We start from the raw sequence: 26,049 nt of genomic DNA on the forward strand, positions 1-26,049 counted from the left end.
TAACGACCAATGATGTATATGAATGTAGAAGATACATCGTCCAAAGACAAAAATACAAGATAACATCACCTATAGCCTTGATGTCACAGAAACATATAGAAAATACCCTGAAATATCTAAAAGAAACCAACATCTACTACAAAATATAACCACAGTAAAAGAAGAGAACCCAGCACCAAGTCGTCGCTAATGACCCGAAGGTCGATGCGACGTAAAATATGAATTAAAAAAAAAATGTCCTTCTTGTATGCAAGCATGACATCGATAAACAATTGAATTTATTAATCTTAAAGTTCACTCGTATTCCGCCGAGTTTCAACAACTGCGTTTTTAAGTTCTTTCTATGAAGTCACTTCGTAAAAATAGAATGGTGGAATTCAAGAATTTGAATCTTTATTTGGATTTATCTACGCTAAATACGATGTTGGTTTTGGTTTTTCAATTGTATAGAACAGGTGTGACGAACTGGCGTTCTGCAAATCAGTTGTGGCTCCCCCTACTCCTCTGTTCCGTGCTAGCGTAAAAAAACTTCCCCCACTATGTCTATTCTGCAGAGTTGGAACGAAGGCTCACTGAGCACCTAACTAGTGTGGAACCTGATAATGGGGGAATCGGTTGGCTGATAGTTCGTATAAAACTTTTCAAATTGAGTAATGTGAAATAATAAAATGTGAATAATAAAATACAATATGAATAAAGAGTAATACACGAAATAAATGATAATTGTAATATTTTCTCCATTTTCTGATGATAATCAATAGCTGTGTTAATTCTTACGACATTGCTTATTAAATTTATATAAATATTACCTGGCTCGTCAATGTCGAATATATTATTATATTATATTTAACATTGGAGAAAATGTAGAAGGAATCGAATAAAAATAGAAAATACAATATTTAATACTTTCGATTGTTTTCAATTACAAAATCATTCCTTGTGACGATCAATCTACAAAGTAATTGAAACGAGACTTTTCCAGCTTCTGGCTCTTTGACTCTCACTTTTATTTCAAATTTCTAAAAATGTTTAAGAATTATGCTCTGAAAGCAACTACGTCACAGATGGTTGCACAGTTTCTAAACTTTCCAATAATACTTGCTAGAATTATTTCCAATAATTCATTAGAGGATCCAGGACCACACAGATTGAGTCTCCTAACAGTTTAATGTTCTTATTATAAGGGAATTAACACTAACGTTGTCGCCCCTTCTTATATTTTTTTTATAACAAATTAACTGTTCCATTTCCGAACAGGAACTCGACCATATACTGTATTATAGTAAGAACGTTGAGAAAACATGCAATTAATGAGTTATTGTACTAATTTCAATTATTTATGAACATAGTCCAAATTAAGGCAGCGATCCAAATAAAGTAACCTTACCCTAAGTCGGTGATTCTTAATGAACGTGCTGTGAAGCCGTCTATGCTATAACACGAGTGTTCAGCAAAGGATCTAATGTATTTTTATTTTTTATAGTTATTAAAATTTATATACTTATTCATGATTAAGAACTGTATCGGATTTTTTTTGTTTTAAATACGAGCTCGAGAAGATTAAGAATTTCCTTTTAAACCAACGATGGCAAATTAAAAGTCTTTTGTCTGCCAAAACTAAGAAAATTAGACAACACCGATATAATATTAAAATAAATTAGTTACCATGATATAATATAAAATATTCACATTCGTAATTATAGCCCCTATTTACATTATCTGCTGCATATAAATGTGCGAAAAACACTTAATACTTTTATGACCAATCAAGATGATGATAATTGGAGGAATACAGTCAGTTGTAATTACATGATACGCTTTTGTAAATTTAAAATTTAATTATCTATAAAATAAATCTTTACCCAGTAATTAACCCATAATACTATGCATGAGTCTTGGAGACCCAGTTCACATTTATATTGTTCAGGTTGCTTAAAACAATATATAAAAAGCTATTTATGTATGTTCATATAAACTGGTGTTGAAAGAAACAGTATTCGAATCGATATTTCACGAATATATTCAGGTTTAAAACAAACGAAGATAAAATGTTATAAAATACAGAATTTAGAAAATTGATTAAGAATCAATAATTCTAAGTAATGGAACGAATGTTATTTATCGAAACTTATATATCATTTAATTGATATGGTTAATGAATAAATATCGACATTAGTATGTTCAAAAAATTCATGTATGCAGATACCTGGCATATATTGAATGGGAAAAGATATTAACAGTGATATTCGTGTCTTTATTAAAGAATATAAAAAATATTAAAGTTATTTCAAATAGCGAGTACAATTCCGACCATTCCCTGATTAAGGAAATACCTCGGCCAGTTGTGGAAGACTTGTTTTTCGATGCTGAATAAAAACCTGATAAACGTAGAACTGGAATGCGTAGAATGTAGTATTTTTTACAATTTTAGAATAACTTGCTTTAATGAAAATATTTACACACTTATTTTACGCTACATATTCGTACATTTTACAACATAAAAAATGTTAAAATATTAAAACAGAATCTACAAATATCTCGTGGTTTAAATAGTATACGCAACAATTTCTTTTCTTAAGATCTGTTATTACAATTATTTTTAGAATTGTTGATTAGAGGTGGCCAAAATTTTATTAAAATATTAAATAACTAATAATATCAACATTTCAATTTATCCATGATATTTCATTTAAAATTTCATGTGTTCTTTGTAAAATATTTCATTCGATATTTACAATTTTTATTTTTATTTAACGAAGTAAACAATTCTTTACCTTTAATTTTAGATAAGAATTTTGTCCACTTTTTAACAGTGTATCAAACTGACTAGGATCAAAAATCGATTTTCGCGTTGTGAATTGAAAACATGTTATTGTAAATTAAGAAAATTGATTGTACTCTAACATTGCAAACCACGTTTTTTAATATTTGCTTTTGTGTTCTTATGAACGATGCTAAAGTCAGCAAAAAATTGCAAAAATTTAATATTTACCAAGACTTCATTTTTTCAATATTTTCCATAGTTTTATTCCTCGATTCTGGAAAATACAATTTAAATTAATTACAAAATTTATTTAAAAAACAATTGTTTTTTTTAATTTTTTAAAAATTACAACTGCAATTGAAGTAAACTCTGTCTTACTCGCCCATTAGAGTTGATACTGAGAAATTAGTCCTAAATAGGAGTATTATGACACAGAATATCTTTTTAATAATAGATTTTACAGCTTCACTGTACTGTCTCATGACCTCGGCCATGGAAAAATGCAGTTTGTTAGTCAGCTAAATACTAGAATTAGTAGGCTGCCTATTAAAAGAATATAAAGTAATGAAGGTACAGTAACACAGAATTAACTGACCGGAATTCTGCCTTATTACAAGGGCAACCTACGAAGTGTGATCACAGTTTCTTATTCATTGCCCTCTTTTCTTTTGAATTAGAGCAGCCTTCTAGAAATCAATTCATAAAAATTCGAAAAAAGTGGAGCAGCGCAACGCAGGCGATTGTATGTCCGTCTTTTTTTGTAATCCTTTTTCGCGCTTCTGTGATTCTGTGTTTATCCTTCAATCCACAATTTTGTTCATTACTTTTTCACTAAAACATTTTTTATTAATATCATTCATATTAATGGGTCATTAATAACATAAGTGTGTTGCACTCTTTATTAGTATGTAAAGTTTCTAAGGATTTTTTTAAACTTAGAAAATAAAATCGTGGAGTTTACAACTGTTCGAAAAATAAATAATGGGCTTGTAAATTCCGTATTTGACTTTTTAGTCAAAATACGAATACTCTATATAGAGTATGTATATGTTATATTATATTATACTATAATATTATATACTGCCAAAAGTAAAATATTATATAAATTCTGAAGTAGTATGAACATAATAATTGATAATAATTGAAATATATTTACCTATATAAAAATATAATACAAAATCTATATTTTAATATATTATGATTAGTTTCATTTAGAGTATAATCATTTTATCTTAATACTGTATGTATAAAAAAATTATTTATAAAATGAAATATGTGTAGATTTCGAAGCTTTAGAGAGTTGATAGTTTACGGACGCATTGAGGACCGGTAACAAGAATTTTCAGTTTCATTAGACATACGTCAAAAACCGGACGCGAGATTTCTTGTTTTTATTTTTATTGCTTTATTGCTTTCCAGGTGACAGTATTTTTTCTATTTTCGAACATTATTAATCCTATTTCAGTTACTTCTTCCCAAACGAAAAGAAATTCCAATTAATAACAGTTTTATTCGTAAGTAACTCGGAAGAATCGTGATACACGTACACGTAGACATTCACGAATAACATAATCGCGGTACGTGTTTATTTAATTGCATAGTGGTTAGTGCCTGAAAGGATTATTTGTGGATACTTGTGGACACTGTGGGCAATCGTGGGGCGTGTATAATCGCATGTGGGTGATTTTTGTTCACAACATTGTGTATTGGAACTGGCATTCACCCTTTCTCTGTGAAAATCTCGTCGGGCGAGTTTTGATATGCCTGAGGGGGCTGGAGGTTCAAGTGACAAACCTCAATCTACCCCAACAATTATTAAAGAGTTTATTTCGCGGGTGTCGGGGGTGTAGCCACACGTAGGTAAAATCGACACTATAACTGGCTTCGCAAACGCGCGACGTCTTAGCCAGACTGAGGTCTAAAATAGACTGGGGGTCTTTCTTCTCACGTCCCCTGAATATATACAATTTCTTACCCTGTGAGCAATTGGGTGTGTTCACACGACGATGCACGGACATTTTAAGAACGTGTCTTTCGGCGCCTACTTGTACCCATATAGGCATTATCCTCATCTGTTCTTGTTACTGTTGGTAACTACTGTTTATTCAACCGTGTGTGTTACATGTCACTTTTCCGACGATCTGTTATGTATTTATGGCGTATATTATATCGAGCTTTTAATAAATATTCCTTTAACTGCGTTTAAATAACCAACATACCCTAATAGCAAAGGTAGAGAAAAAGAGACAGGACAGAAAGACGGAAAAACGAAACTGGAAAATACTCAGTATAGGAAAAGTTTAGCGAAAGCGAGTCATAAAAGTCAAGAGGCTCGCCGGGCCCGGATCAGGGTGGTCCGAGGCCCAGGCGAAACCTTGAGGGAAAACAGACGCCTCGCACGGCTCTGGTCGCCAAGTGTTTAACAGGACGACCAGGCTCGCACGAGACCCTGGGAAAATGGAAAAATAGAAAGCTTAAAATTATCCTTATATTCCATTCCCATTCATACTCTGGCAAGGGCGTAGTGGCTATACAATGGCCGCTACATGCCCTTCTGGATTTTCATAAGACAGGTTGAATCTTATTCAACGTAAGGTGTTCGCATTCCCATAAGTAGACAAAAATCTAAGGCTGTCGATAATGTCGGTAAGCAGAATTTTTCATGCTGCGTGAGAACCACTAGCACTCGCCTGCCGCAACCGTCCGCGCGAACGCAGCTGTTTAGCGGATTGTCATTCTACAGGCGGAACTTTAAATGTTAATAACTTTGCAACGAAGCCTCCATCAACAAATTAGTATTCTTGATTTTCGTCTTATTTTGGCCTCTACTATCACTCATTAAAATTTTTGCTATAGGTTTATTGTATGCTTTTTAATACGTTAACTGTCAGACCAAAGCCCTCAAATCGTCCACGAAAACGAAACTTTGTTTTTAAACAATTGGAAACTAACAGAGCTACAAGTTGTCACAGAATTTATTTTTATAGCCACGTTAAAATTCAAAAATTCTATCTAGATTTATTTTCCTTAACATCTAATCTTGAGACTGAATTTTTTTAGTTGTTTAATGAAATGTCATGTCACCTATATGTGGACGATGCAACAATCCATGTGTTAAAATAATTGTACGGTCACTTAAAATCGTACACCTAGCGATTCAGTCGATTTTCAGTTATAAATCGAAAAATTTACAGTACATGGCTAAAATACAGATACAAGTATATAGTTCAATGCTTTTTTGTTTAATATATTACAAACGTAGAATGAAATTTTCAGTAACTGTTAGTATAACAAATACAAATTGTCACTACAAATACCAGCTTGTCAGTAAAAATCGTACAGTACTTATTTTCGTTTATATTTAATACGTATAGCTTATGTTAATATTTTGTAGGGTATCCACGTGTATTTTTAATATATTGTAGTTGTTGAGGCATGCATTTGATTAGATTTTTTTAAAGTGTTTCTGAGAGCTTCTTTATTCGTAATATTATGTAATCTTATTATGTAGTCGCAGATGCCCTATTACATTAATGTTGGATAATTGGGGAGGTGTTTAAAGAACTTTAGAGCAGTTATTCGATAGCCAACTTTAAACCACGTAAAAATTATATTGCAAGTTATCGGAATAAAATGTAAAATTATTTTAAAGTTCCACTTTTTCGACACTTTGCTTTAAATTATTTTGTAATATATTCAGATAGATTCATTTGCCCATTACACAATCTATAAATATTAAAATTAAATTTTAAAGTTGAACCTTCCAAAAATGATCCAATTCTATTAAATTCGATATACAGGGTGTTTGGCCACGCCTGGGAAAAATTTTAATGAGGGATACTAGAGGTCAAAATAAGACGAAAATTAAGAATACCAATTTGATAATGGAGGCTTCGTTAAAAAGTTATTAACGTTTAAAGTTCTGCCCGCACTGAATTTTTTTCTCGAAAATGTGCAAGATTTCGTGGGTATGTTTATTCACCGAAAACGATTGTAATTAACCCCCGCAATTGAAAATAATTTTTCCAGAACGATTTGAAATTTTTTAATTTTGTTGAACAATTTCTCACCTTCTCGAATTATCTCTAGAAAATGGGTAGGATATTGGAGGTGGTATCTGTTCACCAAAAATAATTGTAATTGATCCCTGCAACAGAAAATAATTTTTTCAGAACGATTCGAGATTTTTTTTCACCAAAAAATTTAGGCACCCTGTCGATTTTTCTTAAAAATTCGTTTTTGATTTTTAGTAATTTTGTCTAATACTTTTTTATAGGTTCCCATGAGTACTACTTCCGAAAAAGTTTTCATGAAGATATATTCACTATTGTAGGAATTATGGCCGTTTGAAAATTGGACCATTTTTATGGAGGTTTTCTAACTTTACGGAGTCAAGGAACAACTTTTTCAATATTGTTAGAATTTCTACATATTCTACACTAAAATACGCGTCGTTTGACTTTCGAAACATTAAAATTGTCCAATCCGTTCAGAAGTTATGATGTTTTGAAGATTCACATGCAGGGAAGCATTTCTTCACATCAAATTTTCGCTAAGGAATTTTTTTCTCGGAAGTGAGTAGGATTTCGGGAGTATATGTAATGACCAAAAATGATTGTAATCGATCCTTGCAGCCGGAAACAAATTTTTTAGAACGATTAGAAAAATTTCAGCACCTACTCGAATTTTTTTCTTGAAAGTAGGTAGGATCCCGGGGTATGTGAATTCATAAAAAACGATTGTAATTGACGTTCGCAACTAAAAATAATTTTTTCAAAATAATTTGAAATATTTTCGTTTAGTTTTTTAATGACTTTTTAACGAAACCTCAATCAACAAATTAGTATCCTTGATTTTCGTCTTATTTTGGCCTCTAGAATCTTCCATTTAAATTTTTTCCAGGGGTGGCCGAACACCCTGTATAGTATTTCATATTACGAAAATGACGACCTCCGTCAAAAAAGTAAACGTTTCCTAAACCGTTATTATATTTTTAATTTGATTGTTACCAGTAAAGAGAGTATACAATTTCTTATAGATTCATAATATTTAAGTTTTTATAAAAGTTCTGCGAGCAAGTGAAACATATGTAAAAATTATTCCATATTAGGACAACTGACCCTATTACCAAAATCGTCGGTCTCACAAAAAAATTTTAACACAGCATTCACGGTCACGTATACAGCGTGTTCCGCATTTTTGCATACACATTTCCGCAGTGTTTCATAAGCAAAACTAAGACTAAAATGTTATTGTATAACAAAACATCCATAAATGCTTTGTTAAGAAGTTATAACAAAAATATGAACTGTGAAATTCGGTTGTTATTCAGGACATTAAAATAAGAAAAAAAATTTATAATAAAATAAAATCAATCTTTTGCAAACATTCGATATCGTAAGTTTCTTTGTAATTTACTGGACATAGACTTGAACAATAGTTCAAAATTTTATGACAACAAAAAGCTATCATCGAAGAAAGATTACTTCAGCACCTAAGATAACTCATAGAAACTAAACTCGGATAAAGAAATGTTTAAGTTATCCACATAATTCTACGTTAAAAATATTTTTCCGTGTGTCAACTAGCAGTTGTTCTCTTTAAACAGAATTTTAATAAATTTGTTTGTTTAGTAAATAAAAAAACATCACATTTCATATTTTTGTCATAACTTCTTAACAAAGCATTTATGAATTTGTTGTTATATAACACTTTAGTCTTATTTTTGCTTGTAGAACACACTGCTGAAGTGTGTACGGAAAAATGCGGAATACCCTATATGTTAAGTAAACGTTGAAAAATTCGATTTTGGACAGGAATGATCGTTTTCTAAGCAACCGTACGTCGTGCACGGCGCCGTTAAGAAGATATTGCCCCGTTCGACGTCGACGTCCGGCCCCGTGGGTCCGGTGCGTGCGCGCGGTTCGAACTCTCCCGCCAGTCGCCGGGGCCCGTCAGTGTCTCTCGCGTTCTCGCACGGGGAACATCTCCGGCTGGCCTCGCGTGCTCTTGTGCGACTCGTTTGTCTCGTTACTTTTGTTGTGTCGTGCGACGTGTCGAACGCAGATCTCAGCCGTGGACGCGCAAGGACGGTGAGAAAACTCGTACTCGGAGCGCCGGGAATCCGACTAAATGAGACTTTTCTGGGGTTAATAGCGAAAATTCCGTTCCTTCTCCTTCTTCCTCCCTTCTCCCTCCCTCTATCGTCCCTTTTCTCTTCCCTTTTTCTCGATTTCAACCCCCGTGTGCGCGATCACGACGACCGCCAGTGGACATGGAGACCGGATTCTGGAAACTGGTTCTGTGCTGGATATTTATCCTCGTCGCAGCTCGAGCGAACGGTGAGTGAAGAGCTTTGAATTTTCCGGCCCGTGACGACGGTGAAAACGAAACGTGCTCTGAATTTTGAGATTACCGACGTGTCACGTGGTGGACGGTCGACGGACGACTCAAGGCCGACAGACACCTTCACTCGTCCATTGCGCGGCACCGATTTCGCCGATACGCGACGCATTCGAGTCTCACGAATCTCGCGTTATGCGTATCCTTTGGAATCGTTCGTACGCTTTAGACCGAGGGTGGAAATTGTGCGAACCGCGAAGAATGTCAGCAATTCTCACCCGTGACGCTACAGATAATTGTAGGCTCTTTTGTTGCGAGGTCGACGGAAACGCTGCGCGAGTTTTAAGCAAGTGAGAACTAGCGATGGGAATGATACCGCATCGATACCGTCGATACCAGCTCAGTAAATCGTAATCTACTGGCGAACAGTATCAAATACGTACTCTCAAAAAATTTTTCAGTTGCGCGTACACAGTTTTACGTTTGCAAAATATAATATGGTTAGATTGCTATCTTGAGATGTGTGGATCGATGAAAAGGAATTGCAATGTCACTAGGGTTTTTGAGTAACAAAGAAAAACTGTTGTATTTTAAGGACGAAACAACAGTGCATTTCGTTCAGTGTTTCATGAAATTTGAATAATCGAATAGAACAAAATCTTTATTCTTAATTTTCATCAAATTTTTAATTATTGTCCTTCTGAGATAACAATGGCTTTTTGTACAGCCATTTCATTTCAAGTGCCAAAATATTCTAGAGTAAAAGAAAAAATAAAGAAAGGGACCAAGAGTATTGTCAATTCAGAAAATTATGAAAAATCAAGCATTTTGTAAAAGATCTATAATTTTCCACTGTGAAAACGAGAAAATTTGTGCCTCTTAAATAGAAGATATTCTAAAGTTTTTAATCTTTTCTTTTCAAAAATAAACAACTCGAAAACCAAAATTAAAAATTCAATATTTAATATTTAAATGATTAAACTTAAATCACGAATTTAGAATCCCAAAACAAAAAGTAACTTGCTAACTTTTTGTTCAAGAAATATTGACTTCCAATGTCACATCGAAATTTCTCGTTTATTTTGAACATGCAGATCTTATTTACACTGTAAACAAATAATTGTCGGTTCATCAATTGTTTTCGTAGAACAAACTAGTTTTTATTATTATTATATATTTATTAACGGGTAAGGAAATTACCCTTTGATACAAATAGAATAAAACATTAGGTGAGGTTTTACAAAGTCTTTAGTAGATAGAGAACTAAAAATATCAACCATTTCACAGTATTTGTTTACATTAATAATTAGACTATTAACGCAATTGTACTCGCCGTAAAGTATTCGATGAGTTTTTCACTTAAGGAGAGTACGCTTTCTTATACATAGAGAAAGTACATTTAATTTAAAAAGTTGCAAAATCTCAAGACAAATTATAATACCGTTTATAATTTTGAAAGCTAGCACGAAGTCAAGCATATTGTCTATATTATGATAGTTGTCTATATTCTAAAGGCAAAATTCTGAAATACTTGTACATGTCGATATAATTATGTTCATATAGTGACATTGGCGATCAATTCGATAGACAGCTATACGGAGGAAACGATGTCACTTTCTAACATTATAAAAACAAAGATGATAGAGTGATCAAATAGTTGAGCAGAACTCAACTTGGCATTCTTAAAGTATCTAGAAGTTCTACTTAGAAAGTCCAAAGTCTTAAATGCGACACTAGTGATATCAATAATGTGTTTTTCGAACGATTATCTGAAAAAGTGACTCTAAAATCTAGGATATCAGTAACAGAATGTAATATGGTGTGGTTAATTTCATATTCAAACTTTGAGATATAATTTTCATGAAAGAAGCAAATGACAGAACATTTGGATAAATTTAAAGTCAACCTATTATTTATACACTACCCTTCCAGATTAGGCAAATCATCTTGAGTATATCGTGAACTGTATGGACCGTCAATGGCGTGAAATATTTCTAATTCCTCAGCAAAAATTTGGAATACCAGAAACATTGATTAATGTCATTAATGAATAATGTGAATAACAGTGGTTCAAGATGTGATCTTTGCGATAGTATTATAGTATTGGAAAAAGCGTTATTAAATCTGACAATTTCTGACCTACCAGAGATAAATCCATGCAGCTACGATAACAGATTACCGGATGTACCATAAACACGCAATTTTGATAAGAATACAGAGTGATTTACCGAGTCAAATACTTTCCAAAAGTCAGAATAGATCACATCAAGTTGCTGGTAATTGAATGACCTTCGATAAAGCCATGCTGTTCCGGAATGATAATATTTTAATACATGACGGAGAGTTTTTTGTTGCTTCTAAGTTCTTCAAAATGACATTTTGAATACTTACTAGTTTATAATTATTGATGTTGGAACTGTCCCTTGATTTTGGTACAGGACAAATAATACAAGTTTTTCAAATATGTGGAAAGAGGTTGGTGTCAATTTATTAAAAATTGACCAAAGTATTCTTGACATTATATAAACGCATGACTTATTTATAAGAGGGTGAATATCATCCATACCTGGATGCGAAGAATGGCAAATGCATTTGCGATGAATGTGTCATCAGTTAATACGATGTCGTCATAATACATACTAGGTGGTCTGTCATTTGACTTTCTCATGGAACGAGTAAATTTCTAAAATAATTTCGGATTTAAGATAATGTTATTTTCAATATCACCAACGAAGTCCATCCAGCATTTGCACAATAGGTTTTTACACTCCGAGCTCTGTTTATAGAAGGTGAGATAAACCGAAAAATGATTGTAACCTTTGTAGCGGAGATGAGCAAGTTTTTTCTTTTTGATAGCTGATATTAATGACAGTGAAAACCAAAGTGGAAAGGATGAACGTTTGGTTCTAACATTAGGGACATATAAACCAATAGAATAGTTAAAATGTGTTTTACTGTGATATCTTTATGAAGTTGTTACTACTATAGACAGTGACAGTATGAATCGAAAGAATTTTAGAGCAGGTTCAGATATAGCTATGATCATGCCTCGTATATATTCTGTTAACGAATATGCTAATAGAGTATATGTATATGTATATGGACGTCGACCGTCAATCATTAAAGTGGAAAATAGTACAAACGTGCGAAGAAACTGTAAACGCATACTATCGAATAGCCATTCATTCCCTCAACCATTATTTTTAACAGAATATCTAGTAATTACATTTTCATTCTTGTAAGCGATCAGTGGGATAAGTCTAAATTTTAATGTTATTTATTTTTATATATATAATTCCGTAACTTTATGTAATTTAAAAGTATGCAAAGAAAAATAAACAAAGCTGTTTCGAAAGCACAAAATAACAGTTTTTTAACGGTTTTTTTTAATAACGATTCATTTGTTACTCGATATCAATTAATTTTATTTGCAATATTTGTTCATTAAACTGTCATAACGAACTTGAATATCGCGATGACTCATCCTGTATACTCTGAGAGTTGCTATGATATCATCCATTCAACTTATAAATTTTAACATTTATAATTCCTTATAATCATATGTATAACACCTTCGTGTACTTCACTTTGTTCTATGATCGTCATTCGATTTAAAAAGCAGTCCGAAGTCGACCATTACAATTCACTCGGTGCTAGATCTTTAGAAGTGATTTTTAATTCTGTAGTGGAAATTCACACAAGATAATCGCAATTTTGGATTTATCTGCATTTGTAGTTTTGACATGGTTTTTAATTAGTTATACTTACTCCGGTATACAGGATAGAAAAATAGCTTTGAGTTTTGTATGCTGCATTATACAATAGCTTGTATTTCACTACATTTTTGAGTGCGGAAATTCTACTTTTTTTCATATCAAGTACAAGTCACAAGTTTCATCTACATAAATATATCGCGTCGCAATCAGAACTTATTTCTAATCCAACAATATACAAATTGTCGACTTTAACCAATTGAATTTAACCCATTCTTTACATATAAAAAATGATAACTTTAACCACGAACTTAAGTCCAGCAAGAAAAGAATTTCAAGGAACGATAACTTTATTTTAATACCTAAATCTTATTGAACAGTGTTATTACGAATAATCGCTGTTCAGATATTTCGTATATACCAGATGTTCGGTTATTAATACTTAATTCTTTTAAAGGATGATCCTACAAAAATTATGTTTAAAGCTTGTTTACTTTTCAACGTACAATAAAAACATATCAAAAAGAAATATTTTTACTATAAAAACAAAAATATTTGTCAAATGTGAACATGTACGTACGAGTTGGATGTATGTACTCATATTTTTTAATATAACTATGTCTGAACAGTCGAGTAAATTGCAATGAAACCATAAACAATAGATTAATACATTTGATTTTTTGAAACTACTGAGATTACCTTACATGTTGCTTAGCGACCATCCCCGGGACCACTATGTAACAAACGAGACTTTCGCAATAATCAAGATTATATTGTAGTTAACTGTAGAATGATACACATATGATGACCTTCCAGGTTTAACGTGATTATTAGTAATGTATTAAATTGTTAGTATCTTAGTTTTTTTTATGTATTATACAGGTTAGGTCACCACATATTGCCATTTAGATTGACGTCATTATTATTACGCGTAGTGAAAAATGTTTCAGATGAAGTTGAATGGTTTCGAAAGGGGCACATTCTGATGGTGTAAAAAACATAAGAAGGTCATTAGCATTTTTTTTAAATCGAATCATATATTTTTTAGTTCATCAGTAAATTCACCTTAATATTTTTGACAAAAAAGTATTAACCTATTTATGTTAAAAAATCATTACTTCAAGAGATATTTTAATCTTGTCCTCTTGTCCTTTTATTTAATACTGGCTTTGTTTATGACTTTATTCAACGGCGTTATGAAATATAAACATTTGAGAATAGTTTGATTTGAAAAATAAGGTGTACGCTGAGCCTTCGACTACAATGGCAAATATGAGAGATCGTATCATCACTGAATGCAATAAAATAACACCAGATACATTACACAACATGAATGAGTCATTAATCTATCGATTCAGAAAATGTTGCAATGTAAATGGTCGTAAATGGTCATATTGAACCTTTTCTGTAAATAAGACTATTACAACAGAGGAGTCATGATAACTTAACAACATTAAAATTAAAATATTTCCTAAACAGGTTAAAACCTTTTTGTAAAGAATATCAAGAAGCATCAAGTGATAAAATAAAAAATGTATGATTTCATTTAAAAGATGTTAATGTCTTTCATATGTCCTCTACACGTTCACCTGTAAGAAAACTAGTACCATCAAAATGTGCCTCTCTTGTAACCATTTAAGTCTATTTGAATCATTTTTCGCTACATGTAATTATAATGAAGTAAATCTAGATGGTAACATGTGGTGACCCACCGTGCATAGTCAAAATTATATTGGGGTTCATTTTATTTTAATTCTAAGTATGTCATAAATATATTAGTAGAAGTTTTGTAAAGAAAGAACCAAAACACTACTGAATACAAATGTCACATGACTCGAACAAATGGGGTAATAAATATGGCGGCTATGACAATTGAAAGTTCTATCGCTTTTGTTGGAAAACTGTATATTAGATAAATCTTAGTTCCTTCGCATATTTTTAGTATTCATTAACTCTAATACAAAGATTATCGTTATTTCCTCTTGGTTTCCGTCTTCTTTTGGTCCGTAGTGTTGCTCATACCGTCCCCTCCGTATTTTATACTTTACTTCATTTGTTGCTACTGTCTCGACGAATGCATCGACAAAAAAGAATCACAAGAAAATTGAGAAACGAATTATTTTTGTATTAACTGTGACGGCCATTTTCTCTAAGCGGAAAAGAAATTCCCCGTCCTTGCTCTAAAAGGATAATCATTAATAGCAAAGCACTGCCCATGCTCTGAATAACGTAGTTCTAATTAATTTTGCATATTTATCTTTACCGTTGTCATAGTCTTTTGAAAGAAACGTATAATTTAAATATCCTGGTAATGCCAGCATACGAGTTATTGAGAATGTCAGCGTACGTGAAACGAGTCCTCGCGTTGCGTAGTCGCTTTTGCAAATGGAGAAGCCTCGTAACTATTGCGCAAAGATACTAATAATACCGCGTGAAAGCCTCGGAAATCATGCGATTTTCACGCGAACAATAATGCTGCTCAATGGATCACACGATCGCTGTAAATCTCATTATTCAACTCCTCGTGTTGCGTAAATCTCAGCGCCAAACACAAGTTTCTCTTGTTCGTAGAATCTTACGTAGAAAGTAAAAGAGAACGTTCGACAGCGTCTCCCTCTGTATTGCAAGGGAATTAATCACAGACCGATCGATCGCGAATCCGTAAGAAACGAGCAACGCGCTCGAACAGAGGGAAACGATAGATCTCGGCTCTCTTTGATCCAACATTACGCTGTGTTTTTACGAAATCGAACGGAAGACATATTGTTCTTGATTGCTTCCTTGTGGTGATTCGCTTCTTCGAGTTAATTCCTCGACGTAAGCTTTAATGGGGCTCCGTCGTGTCCGGATTGATCGACCGCGATCGATTATTCTTCGTCGACTCTCTGTTGCGCCGCAAATTCTCCTCGTTCAGTCGGTAAAATTCATTATCTTTGTTCGTTCCTGTAATGGGCATAATTGAAGCGATCTTGGAGAATGCTTGACTCGTGGTTTCTTTTCGTCGCGGAAAGAAAGGGAAGGTGATGAGGAAAGTGACTTTTTCACGCTTCGAGTCGCGCTACGAATCTCTCCTCTTTCGGTTTCTCGAATTCTCCAGGAACGCAAGAGGAATTCTGGAATATCAACTGTGCAACCCAGTGTTTTCCAATATGGTGGCGTGAGAACTCTACAAGAGGTGTCTTACAATCGAAGGATCGCGTTTTTTATCTGGCTTAGGATCACTTCCGGTTTATAACAACACATATAAAATATAAATAATACGCATTCAATTGTTTACAAATAGTTGGTAATATTCTTGGCCTATTTAATCTTTTATGAGCTAAATCTTATCTGCTAACTATTCTATTCTATAACTGATCTTATTTTCTAGAGCAGCGTTTCTCAACCTATGATCTGCGAAATGATAGTTGCTTAGAAAGACTCAGTAATTGGATCCTCTGTTACAAATAGGAATTCGTCTGGACTGCTCTTAATAAAAATGAAACAATGTTATTTTTCACATGTAGAAATTAGTTTTTAATGTATACAGGGTGTACGCGTTATAAATGTTTCAAACAAATTTTTTTTTATTATTTGATGGACTACATGTTCCCATATTGTTAAATCTCAAAAAATGCTTTTAAATGGTACTCTATGTTTTTGATGTCACAGGATTGTTGTTGACGTCGAGGCAAATTCAACAGTGTATTATACTATGACCTTGAAATGAACTTAAAGGTGAAAATTTTGTACAAACCTAATTTCAATGAAAAATTATTTCTTGCAAAAAAAAACAAGTTACATCAGATATTCGAACAACGATCCATCTTCTATGGTACAGAGCTCTGCTCTTTGCATTAAACTTTTCGTTGTCGCTGTAATTAGGACGTCTCGGTTTATGTTATTATATGCAGTTGTTATGCGATTCCAAAGTTCTTGAACATTATTGATTGGTGTGTCGTATACAACGGATTGTAGATATTCCCAAAGATAAAAATCCAGCAGAGACAGATCTGGAGAACGCGGTGGCCAACGAATCGGACCATATGTTCCGATCCTAATTATCATCTAATCACAATAACATTGTGAGTAGGCCACCCGTCTTGTTGAAAGTACTGCCTTGCAATAAGTGGGGAAGTTTTCCTTCCAAAAAATTAAGGTATCGGACAGCTGTCAAATTTTCTTCGAAGAAGTATGGTTCAATTAAGTGACCATTTAAAATACTACACGTTTCTCGTGTCTAGTATGGATTCTCTATCGACCAAAAGCGTTGATTTTGTCGATTGAAAACAGCATTATTGATAAACTTAGATTCGTTTGTCTACATAATTTTCATAAAAATTTCAGGATCCGCTTCATTAGCAGCAGCTAGCCATGCTAAAAATTTCAATCGCCGCTGTTCATCAGTAACACGCAGTTTTTTAACTAATGTCATTTTAAGGGAATGATATTTGTATCTTTTCATAATTGTGTTAACAGTTGTGACCGACATATTCATTTCTTTTCAACTTGTCGAAGAGAAGTAACAAAATAACTTAGCACTGATATTGCATTGTCTTCATTTATGACAGACTACTGCTATTTCCCATCAGGAAATTATCCATGCAAAAGTGATTTTTGAAGAGTTTCTCTAGAAAGACAAATCCTATTTGGAAATCGTTCTTTGTATAATCTTTCCGCCATACGTGCACTTTTTCCACATTCATTGAAAACAGTATCATACAAGAAGGGTATACATTTTTCATTGCAATTTTTTAATGGTATACATATATATTTAAGAAATGTACAGTTATTTTTTATTAACTTAACAATTGTAGTGATTTTTATGTTTTACCTTACACGCATAGAAACAATATATTTTCGATATCATAACATTATTTTCAAGAGTCAAAATTATAACTCTAGTATTTTGTCGTTTTGTGATTTACTGATTCACAACATCTTTGCATGAATTGAATTAGACGAACCAAATGATCGACAGAAATCGAATTCCACGAGTCCTGGAATACCTTATATGTATAATTGTTAATATTTTTTTTATGTACTATTTCCCTATCGTTATTTATTCAAAGCATCGTGACAGGATTTAAATGCAGACCTTGTGTGACGACCATTTCAAAACAGTTATTTTCTTTTCATCTAAACATTATGTAATGATTTTTGTCATCGATTTTCGGGCCATTATGAACCCGATGAATGGAATCTGTTCGCAATTTATCTTCAGTAAAATCAAATCGGTATGTTGTAACTTCAAAATACGATGAATGAAATCTATTTACTTAAAAATCGTAATGTTTTAGTTTTTTCTGAGTAATAATTATCGTTTACTTTTATATGAACTTCTAAGTGCACACATTGTAACATAGTTAAATCTATAATTCAAAATTGCTTTCTGATACATCACAGTTTTTTATGAATTTCCATGAAAAAGAATAGTTTTTTACTGAAACAAGTGTTGTTCTAAAAATGAAAGCCGACGGTTAACATTTTTTCTATTTCTTGGTTAGGAATTAATATTAATTTGTATAAAAGTGCATTTTCAGAGACCAATAATATGACAGTCATAATCGTGACAAAATGGCGTCCATGCCAAAGTGTTGGTCTATAATTTTATATGATTTTAGATAAAATCATGTCTTGTTTTTTCCTGTTAATTATCATTGTACGCATTGAGTAGAAAATCGTAATACAACCAGCCAGGAGGTAATTCTACGTAAATAAATAAGAAAAAAATTTGCTATTCAATTATTTAATTCGAAGCTTTCATTTTAGTTTGCAATTTTACAAGTACTGTTGGAAATGTTCTTCTCATTGTTGCATTCATAACTGTGCACAACGAATTAAAGATAACTAAACGGATTGTAACGTATTGTCATTTTTTAATCTTACTTCCACAAACTCCCCAAGCGATGACATGTCAACATACTCCGGATGAGAATATCTCTCCATAATTTGTAAATTTGCACCAAACGAAACGAAACAGACTGTTACGCGTCCTGATAAATTATAATTTCTTTCAGACATCGAACTGAGTATTTCCTACAATGTTTATAAATGTTGGTTATGTAAATGATCTCTATAAGAGAACACGATGATATTTTATAGTAAAGAAAAACACATGACACTTCACTATGAACACTTGTATTAATTAAGGAGGAAAACTAAGATTAGGAAACAAATCAAAAGTCACTGCTAGAGGCGTCCATGTCGTCTCTCTTGCCAACTGTTGGGAAATTATAGTTCAGGTATAGGCCATAGTATAGGTTATTTGTATAGTGAATCGTACCGTCGCGGCGGTACTGGCCAGGTAGTCGCGTGAGTTTTCTTTTAAACTCTGAGGGGTTGTAAGGCCCTCTTAACCTTCGTGGTACGCGGGTTCCTAGCCGTCGCTCGCCAAATTAATCTTGAGCGACTGTTGAATTGCCGGATTGTTTCGAATCGAAATCCGGCTGTTCTCTTTAATGTCGAATCACGAGTTGTTGCTCACGAACCGCTTGAGCTGAGTTTTCGCGAAATGATGTTCGAACAACGAATGGTTCACGAGACGATTGAACTTTCTAAGCTGCGATTTCTTCGAAGATCGAATGACGAGTGTTCCCGAAACGATGGAACTGCAGATTTTCGACCGTTGTCTTCGAACCTTTTGCGACGAGTTAAAGATTTCGATCGTTGTTGTCTGAGATTTCAGCGACGAGTTAAAGAAGATTTCGACCGTTGTCTTCGAACTTTTAGCGACGAGTTAAAGATTTCGATCGTTGTTGTCTGAGGTTTCAGCGACGAGTTAAAGAAGATTTCGACCGTTGTCTTCGAACTTTAAGCGACGAGTTAAAGATTTCGATCGTTGTTGTCTGAGGTTTCAGCGACGAGTTAAAGAAGATTTCGACCGTTGTCTTCGAACTTTTAGCGACGAGTTAAAGATTTCGATCGTTGTTGTCTGAGGTTTCAGCGACGAGTGTCGAAGTGTCCGGAGCCCGTTTCCTCCTCGGCTTGAACCCCCTCCGAGACGCGATTTTGGGGGTTCGTCAACCGATTCGCGTTGACTTTTTCCGTTTATCGATTGGCCATCGACTTGGGGGAGGAGGAAGAGTCCCATCTCACCCTGGACGAGGGTGACCGAGGTTTCCTCCCCAAGTCGAAGGCCCCGTTAATTTTGCCGAGGAAAAAACGGTACTCCGAATTACGCCTGGCTACACGTGCGTTGCAGACGTTTTATGGCTGCATTGTTCCACGAGTTGGCGACGGTCGTTGTAGAGGACCGTGCCACCCGCGGAACAATGCAGCCCTTCGTCGGTCAACTCGGGCCTTGCGCTTTCGAAAAGCTAAAGCGCTTGAATGCTTTACGATGAAATTTGCCAGATGCGGAATGTTCGAAGACTTTTTCGACAAAGTCAAGGTTCCGCATCTGGCACCATAAACGAGCGGAAAACCCCGAGCTGACCGGACGGAACATATAGTAAATATACAATAAATAAATCGTATTGCGTAGGAGTTGAGCAAACTTCTAATTCGATTCACATTTTTTCCTCATTTCTTTTACATAGAATTACTCCCTAATCGGTTGTACTACGATTTTACACCCAATCTATATGTTGAAATCAAAGTTTTAAAAATGATTCAATTAAATGGAAAAATATTAACAAACATACAAATTTATTTTAGTATCTGAAAACGTGAGGCCCCTCGAAAGGCGAGTCCTTCCCTTAATCCATGCATAATTACAGACACGGAATATGTAATCATTTTTCGATAATTTAGCAAGAACTATTATAACGTTGTATTCTTACTTGTATTATTCTCGATATAGACAAAGAGTAATTCAGTTTCGCTGAGAGGAAGAACTTCGACACGTTGTTATTTCCCCTTGTATGTAGGGGTATAAAGTTCACTCACAGAATCGTCAGCTTGTCATAAGAAGGGAATAAAAAGACGTGGAGCCGACGGTTCCACGATAAAAATACAAAGTACACAGGATCGTTTAAAAAGCAGACGGTGAAGGAAACTTCGATCGACGCAACAGTGTAGGAAACCGCTTCGATTCGATGTACATATTCTCCTCTTGTGCTGAATAGTTTGCTGGAGGAAATGAAAAAGCGGAGATCGAGCGTAACGCAAGAAACGCGTTCAATCACGGAATAAATCGAGTTGTTCGATTAAAATAAAGTGGCCACGCCGCAGCGGTTCGTGGCGCGATGAAATAATAATCGTCGCGGTTTCGATGTATCGGGGCCCGTCTATTCTTTTCTCGGCTGTGAAACTCGAAAAGTTGACTTGGAAACGCGCAGATTCTTGCGGGAAAGCGAAAAGCAGCTCGCGAAGACGGTATTCCGTGCATTTCACGATCAGCAGAAACACGTGCCAAGGAATGAAGAATAACGAGAGTACCAAGGGTCGACCAGTAAGGTAGCTACAAACCATCGGGCCCTGCTCTTCGCTAGGAGAACGCAAGACCTTTAGGGTCACCAATTTTAATAAAACTATGTACACTGATAGTTTTGGCCCTGTTGTTTAAAAAGATACAATAGTAGAATATTTTCTTTCTTTTTTTTATCTACCCAAATTAATTAGATTTTACTATAATTATTTAATAACTTTTTGTCCCAAATATCGTTTAAAAATGACATTACCAAACGGGAACATCCCCTTAACAAACTATTTATCGTTGTGAATTATTGTCAAAATACTGTTTAATAAATGTATTTACTTGATCAAAAGATTCATGTAGCAATTAAAATACCCAATACAAACCTCTTAAGGGCTTTTCATACCGACCATAGAACTTAGATTATTGCAAGAAATCGGGGCTGAAAATTCCTACAGTAATCGAGGTTCTTGTAATAATCAAGGTAATCAATCCAACGTGAAATAGCCTCACACAGCGTATCCACAATACTTATGGTCCGTGCTTAGGCTCTCCAACTTTTTTCGTTGCTTGCAATTATCCAGGTTGGAATAATCGAAATTCTACTGTATTTCGATCCTGATCAACAATCTCTATGATTTAGATACAAAATTATTCAATTTATACAGGGTGTTCGGCCACCCCAGGGAAAAATTTTAAGGGGAGATTCTGGAGGCCAAAATAAGACGAAAAGCAAGGATACTAATTTGTTGATTGAGGCTTCGTTAAAAAGTTATCGAAATATTTCCGACCACCGAGTATATTTTCGGTAAAGAATTTTTTTCTCGAATGCACCTAGGATTTCGTGGATATGTGTATTCACCAGAAATGATTGTAATTAGCCCCCGTAACCGAAAATAATTTTGTCCAGAACGATTTGAAAAACTTTTTTTTCATCGCAAAATTTGGACTACCCACCCCCCCATCGATTTTTTTAAATAATTCGTTTTTGATTTTTAATAAGTTTGTTTGACGTCATATGCAAATTTTGTTTAACACTTTTTTGTAGATATCCATGAGCTCTACTTCCAAACTAAATTTCAATGAAAACCATTGACTATTGTAGAAGTTATGGTCATTTGAAAATTGGACCATTTTTATGGGGATTTTCCTCACGTTACGGGGTTAAGGAACAACCTATCGAATATTCTTGGAATTTCTACATATTCTTCACTAAAATACGCATTGTTGGCCTTTTAAAACATTAAAATCCTCCAATCCGTCCAGAAGTTATGATATTTTAAACATTTGCATGAAATTTCGAAGAAGCATTTCTGGCTAGAACTTATATTTTCGGTAAAGAATTTTTTTCTCGAAAGTGTGTAGAATTTTGAGGATACGTGTATTGACCAAAGAGATCGGAATTGACTCCTGCAACTAAAAATAATTTTTCTAGAATGATTTGAAATTTTTTAATTTCGCCGAAAAATTTCAGCACTTACTCGAATAATTAAAAATAATAGAACATTTTTGTTTCACTTTAACTTTCGACTTGTTTGTGAGATTCCCCGTTTGAGTAGGCGATTTTATTTAATTCATTGACTAAACTAAAGTTGAAATATGACGACAAAGACTGCAATGCAAAAGACCAAATCTAATAAGAAATGTCATAAATTAAGTTTACATTTTGTACGAAGATATTATCATTTTATGTGATGTTAAATGTCCTCTCAGGTGGCGACAAAAAGACCTTGTCATGCAGGTATGTAAAATTCTATGATAATTGCTTCATCGTAGGGGTCGTTAATGCGCAACAACTGATTGGCTTTAAATAAAACGGTCAGTCTGAAACTGCATAACAAAACTAAAAGGACACTATGAAATCACGTTAAAAAAATTGCATATGTGACGTAGCGTCCTAGAATTTTTAATAGCTTTCGCTGCTTTAAATTAATTTTTTAAATATTTTTTGTGTTGTAAATTACTTTAAATAATTCTTTTGTGGTCGTAATTTAATTTTTGTATGGCTTTTCTCTTGCGAAACAGTACAAAGCAGTGTTATTCTGAAGTTATATAAAAATTGTTAACACGATTTGTTTGCTTGTGCTTTGAACGAAGTTTTGCTTATTTTTAGATTAAGTACCGATACAGCCGGGAAAATATATAAATATTTAAAAATTGTCAGAGTCAGGTTTAAAAACAGCTGTTTAAACGATGAATCTTGCCCATTAGTGTGTTTCTATACAATTCTTATATTTGTGTGTTTGAACTACAAACATATTTCAATACTTTGGCAAGAAATGATTCTCATTAATGGTTTAAGGCGCAAATTATTCTCCACTGATTCCAGATCATAAAACTATATAAGTAAAATTATGTCAGAATTATCTCAAACTTGTAACAAGTTGAGCCTAGTGTTTTTTTTGCAATTTTTAACAAATATGTTTTCAATGACAAAAACTGATTTAATTAACATTTATTGTACAAATAAATGACGATATTTGAAGAAGCATAACTGAACTAAGAAATATGGAAAAATAAATATTATATATTTTTTACTATAGTTAGAAATAACACAAGAATTTTTTTCAGAACAATTAATGTCTGTTTATTCATCAATAAAAAAGAAAAATAGATATTATTTCTGTTACAAAATCATTCGAATAAATTCGTTTTTGGTGAACGGGTTGTCCAACATAGTTTAAAAATTTGCGTTCCTTCTTTGAAATCAGAAGCTGACCGGACTATAAACGCACACCCTAAGTGGAGCAGAACGAATGATATGCACCTGAATCCCTGTGGATGGATTTGTTATGAACAAAAAGGCGAACGTATGTCGAGTGCCTCGCGTGACGCGTCCACCGTTTTCGCGCGTTATTAACTCGCTATCGTTTAGGGGCTACTTGACGCGCTGGGACGATTTATGGCCGCTCGAACGTGTCCAGCTGCGAGCGTGCAGTGCGTTATGCAAAAAGTATAACGGATTCGCGTGCCTATTGGCGGTTGGAACAACGGTCGTCCATCTGTGCAGCCTCGATAATTCAAGGCAATTAAAGGGAGCATCATTCGAGAGACACTCGCGATATTAAATTCTTACGCTGCTTCGAGCGTTGCAAGACACTTCGGTAACTGCGAGTCCATCGGTGTCTTAATCCTTTTGTCCCTTCTATAGCCGTATTAAAGTGGTCTTTAGCTACAAAGGTCAACATTTTTTTTCTAGTTTTTTTTTTACCCATAGATTGTGACACTTGATAAAGAAATCATTCATGCCAAATTTTAGCGTGATTGGACAACTAAAACACGTGCCACATTTGAATTGAAGTTTTGAAATTATAACGATTTCGCATTAGAGTCGAATGTATTTGTATCGTCTTATTCGAAATTTATTAACTGATATTTTTTGGTGAAATTATAATTCCTTTAGTGTAAAATAATTAACATTACGTATGATCTCCAATACTATCATTCAATTTATTATTAAGCATCGCATATAACGTAGAGAGTGAGCCATAATTCGTGGGTTTTCCTTATGTAAACTAAAACCGAATGTAGGTGTGCTACGTTTTACCATACGATTATTTTCAATTGGAAGGACAAGGAGACACATACGATTCTGTGTCAAGAAATTACGCTTCTTTGCATCGTGCTAGGAAAATCGTGCTTCTTTTCCTTTATTCACGAGAATTAATAAAAGCCGCTTCATTGTAGATGAGGAGATCCCAGAAACCATTTTTCAAGTACACAATCATAGTCTTCTGTTCTTCTTGTACACCAAGTTTCATGCAATGCTAATAGTTTTTGAGCTTTGATCACGATCGCGACATTTGTCTTCCAATTTTATTTCCTGTACGTTGTAAAATAACACACACAATACTTGTCTATTACTAGGAAGCTTTGTTCCAATAATTTTACTTTCGTCATGCCCCAACAAATATATTTCATCAGAGCTCGTGATCTCCATTTTTGTACACATTCACCTTCTCTATGAATAATATTTTGCGAACTGCACACGTCGACATCTTAACGATGACTAAATCAGAAACGCTTCTTGTCCCTATGGCCTTATTGTTGAAAGTAATATATAAATATTATTAGTATACAGGGTGTTCGGCCACCACTGGGAAAATTTTAATGGGAGATTCTAGAGGCCAAAATAAGACGAAAATCGGGAATACTAATTTCTTGATTGAGGCTTCGTTAAAAAGTTATAGAAACATTTCCGGCCACACAGTATATTTTCGGTAAAGAATTTTTTTCTCCAAAATGCGTAGGATTTCAGGCGTGTGTGTATTGACCAAAAATAATTATAATTTACCCCTGCAACTAAAAAAAATTTTTTTAGAACGATTTGAAATGTTTTAATTTTGTCGAAAAATTTAGGCACCTACCCCCTGTTGATTTTTCTTAAAAATTCGTTTCTGATTTTTAATAATTTTGTTTGACGCTCTACAGAAAAGTCAAGGATCAATTTTTCAAATATTTTTGAAATTTCTACATATTCTTCACTAAAATACGCATCGTTTGCATTTTGAAACATTAAAATCGTCCAATCCGTTCTGGAGTTATGATGTTTTAAAGATTTTCATGATATTTTGGGGAAACATTTTTGGCCAGAAATTACATTTTCAGTTAAGAATTTTTTTCTCAGAAGTGCATAGGAATTCGGGAGTATGTCTAATGACCAAAAATGATTGTAATTAACCCCTGCAACTGGGAATAATTTTTTTAGCACACCTACTCGAATTTTTTTCTCGAAAGTGCGTAGAATTTCGATGGTATGTCTATTCACCAGAAATGATTCTAGTTGACCTCCGCAGTCGAATATGATTTTGTCGTGAATGATATGAAATTTTTTAATTTAATTTTTTTAATAACTTTTTAACGAAGCCTCAATCAAGAAATTGGTATTCTTG

The 26,049-nt window shown here is 33.8% G+C and overlaps 1 protein-coding gene across 1 annotated transcript in view; it reads left to right on the top strand.

The window, feature by feature from the left end:
• Positions 1-8,735: 8,735 nt before the first annotated feature.
• Positions 8,736-26,049, top strand: part of LOC122403124 — a 95,728-nt gene continuing 78,414 nt past the window's right edge. Inside the window, exon 1 of the mRNA XM_043406461.1 lies at positions 8,736-9,105. Within this exon, the coding sequence (XP_043262396.1) occupies positions 9,039-9,105 (67 nt within the window). The 5' untranslated portion in view covers positions 8,736-9,038. The remainder of the gene's footprint in view (positions 9,106-26,049) is intronic.

Source organism: Colletes gigas, unplaced genomic scaffold (genome assembly GCF_013123115.1).
Source record: "Colletes gigas isolate AHSC1104 unplaced genomic scaffold, ASM1312311v1 Colletes_gigas_Sc00044, whole genome shotgun sequence".
In the NCBI taxonomy this organism is placed as follows: domain Eukaryota; kingdom Metazoa; phylum Arthropoda; class Insecta; order Hymenoptera; family Colletidae; genus Colletes; species Colletes gigas.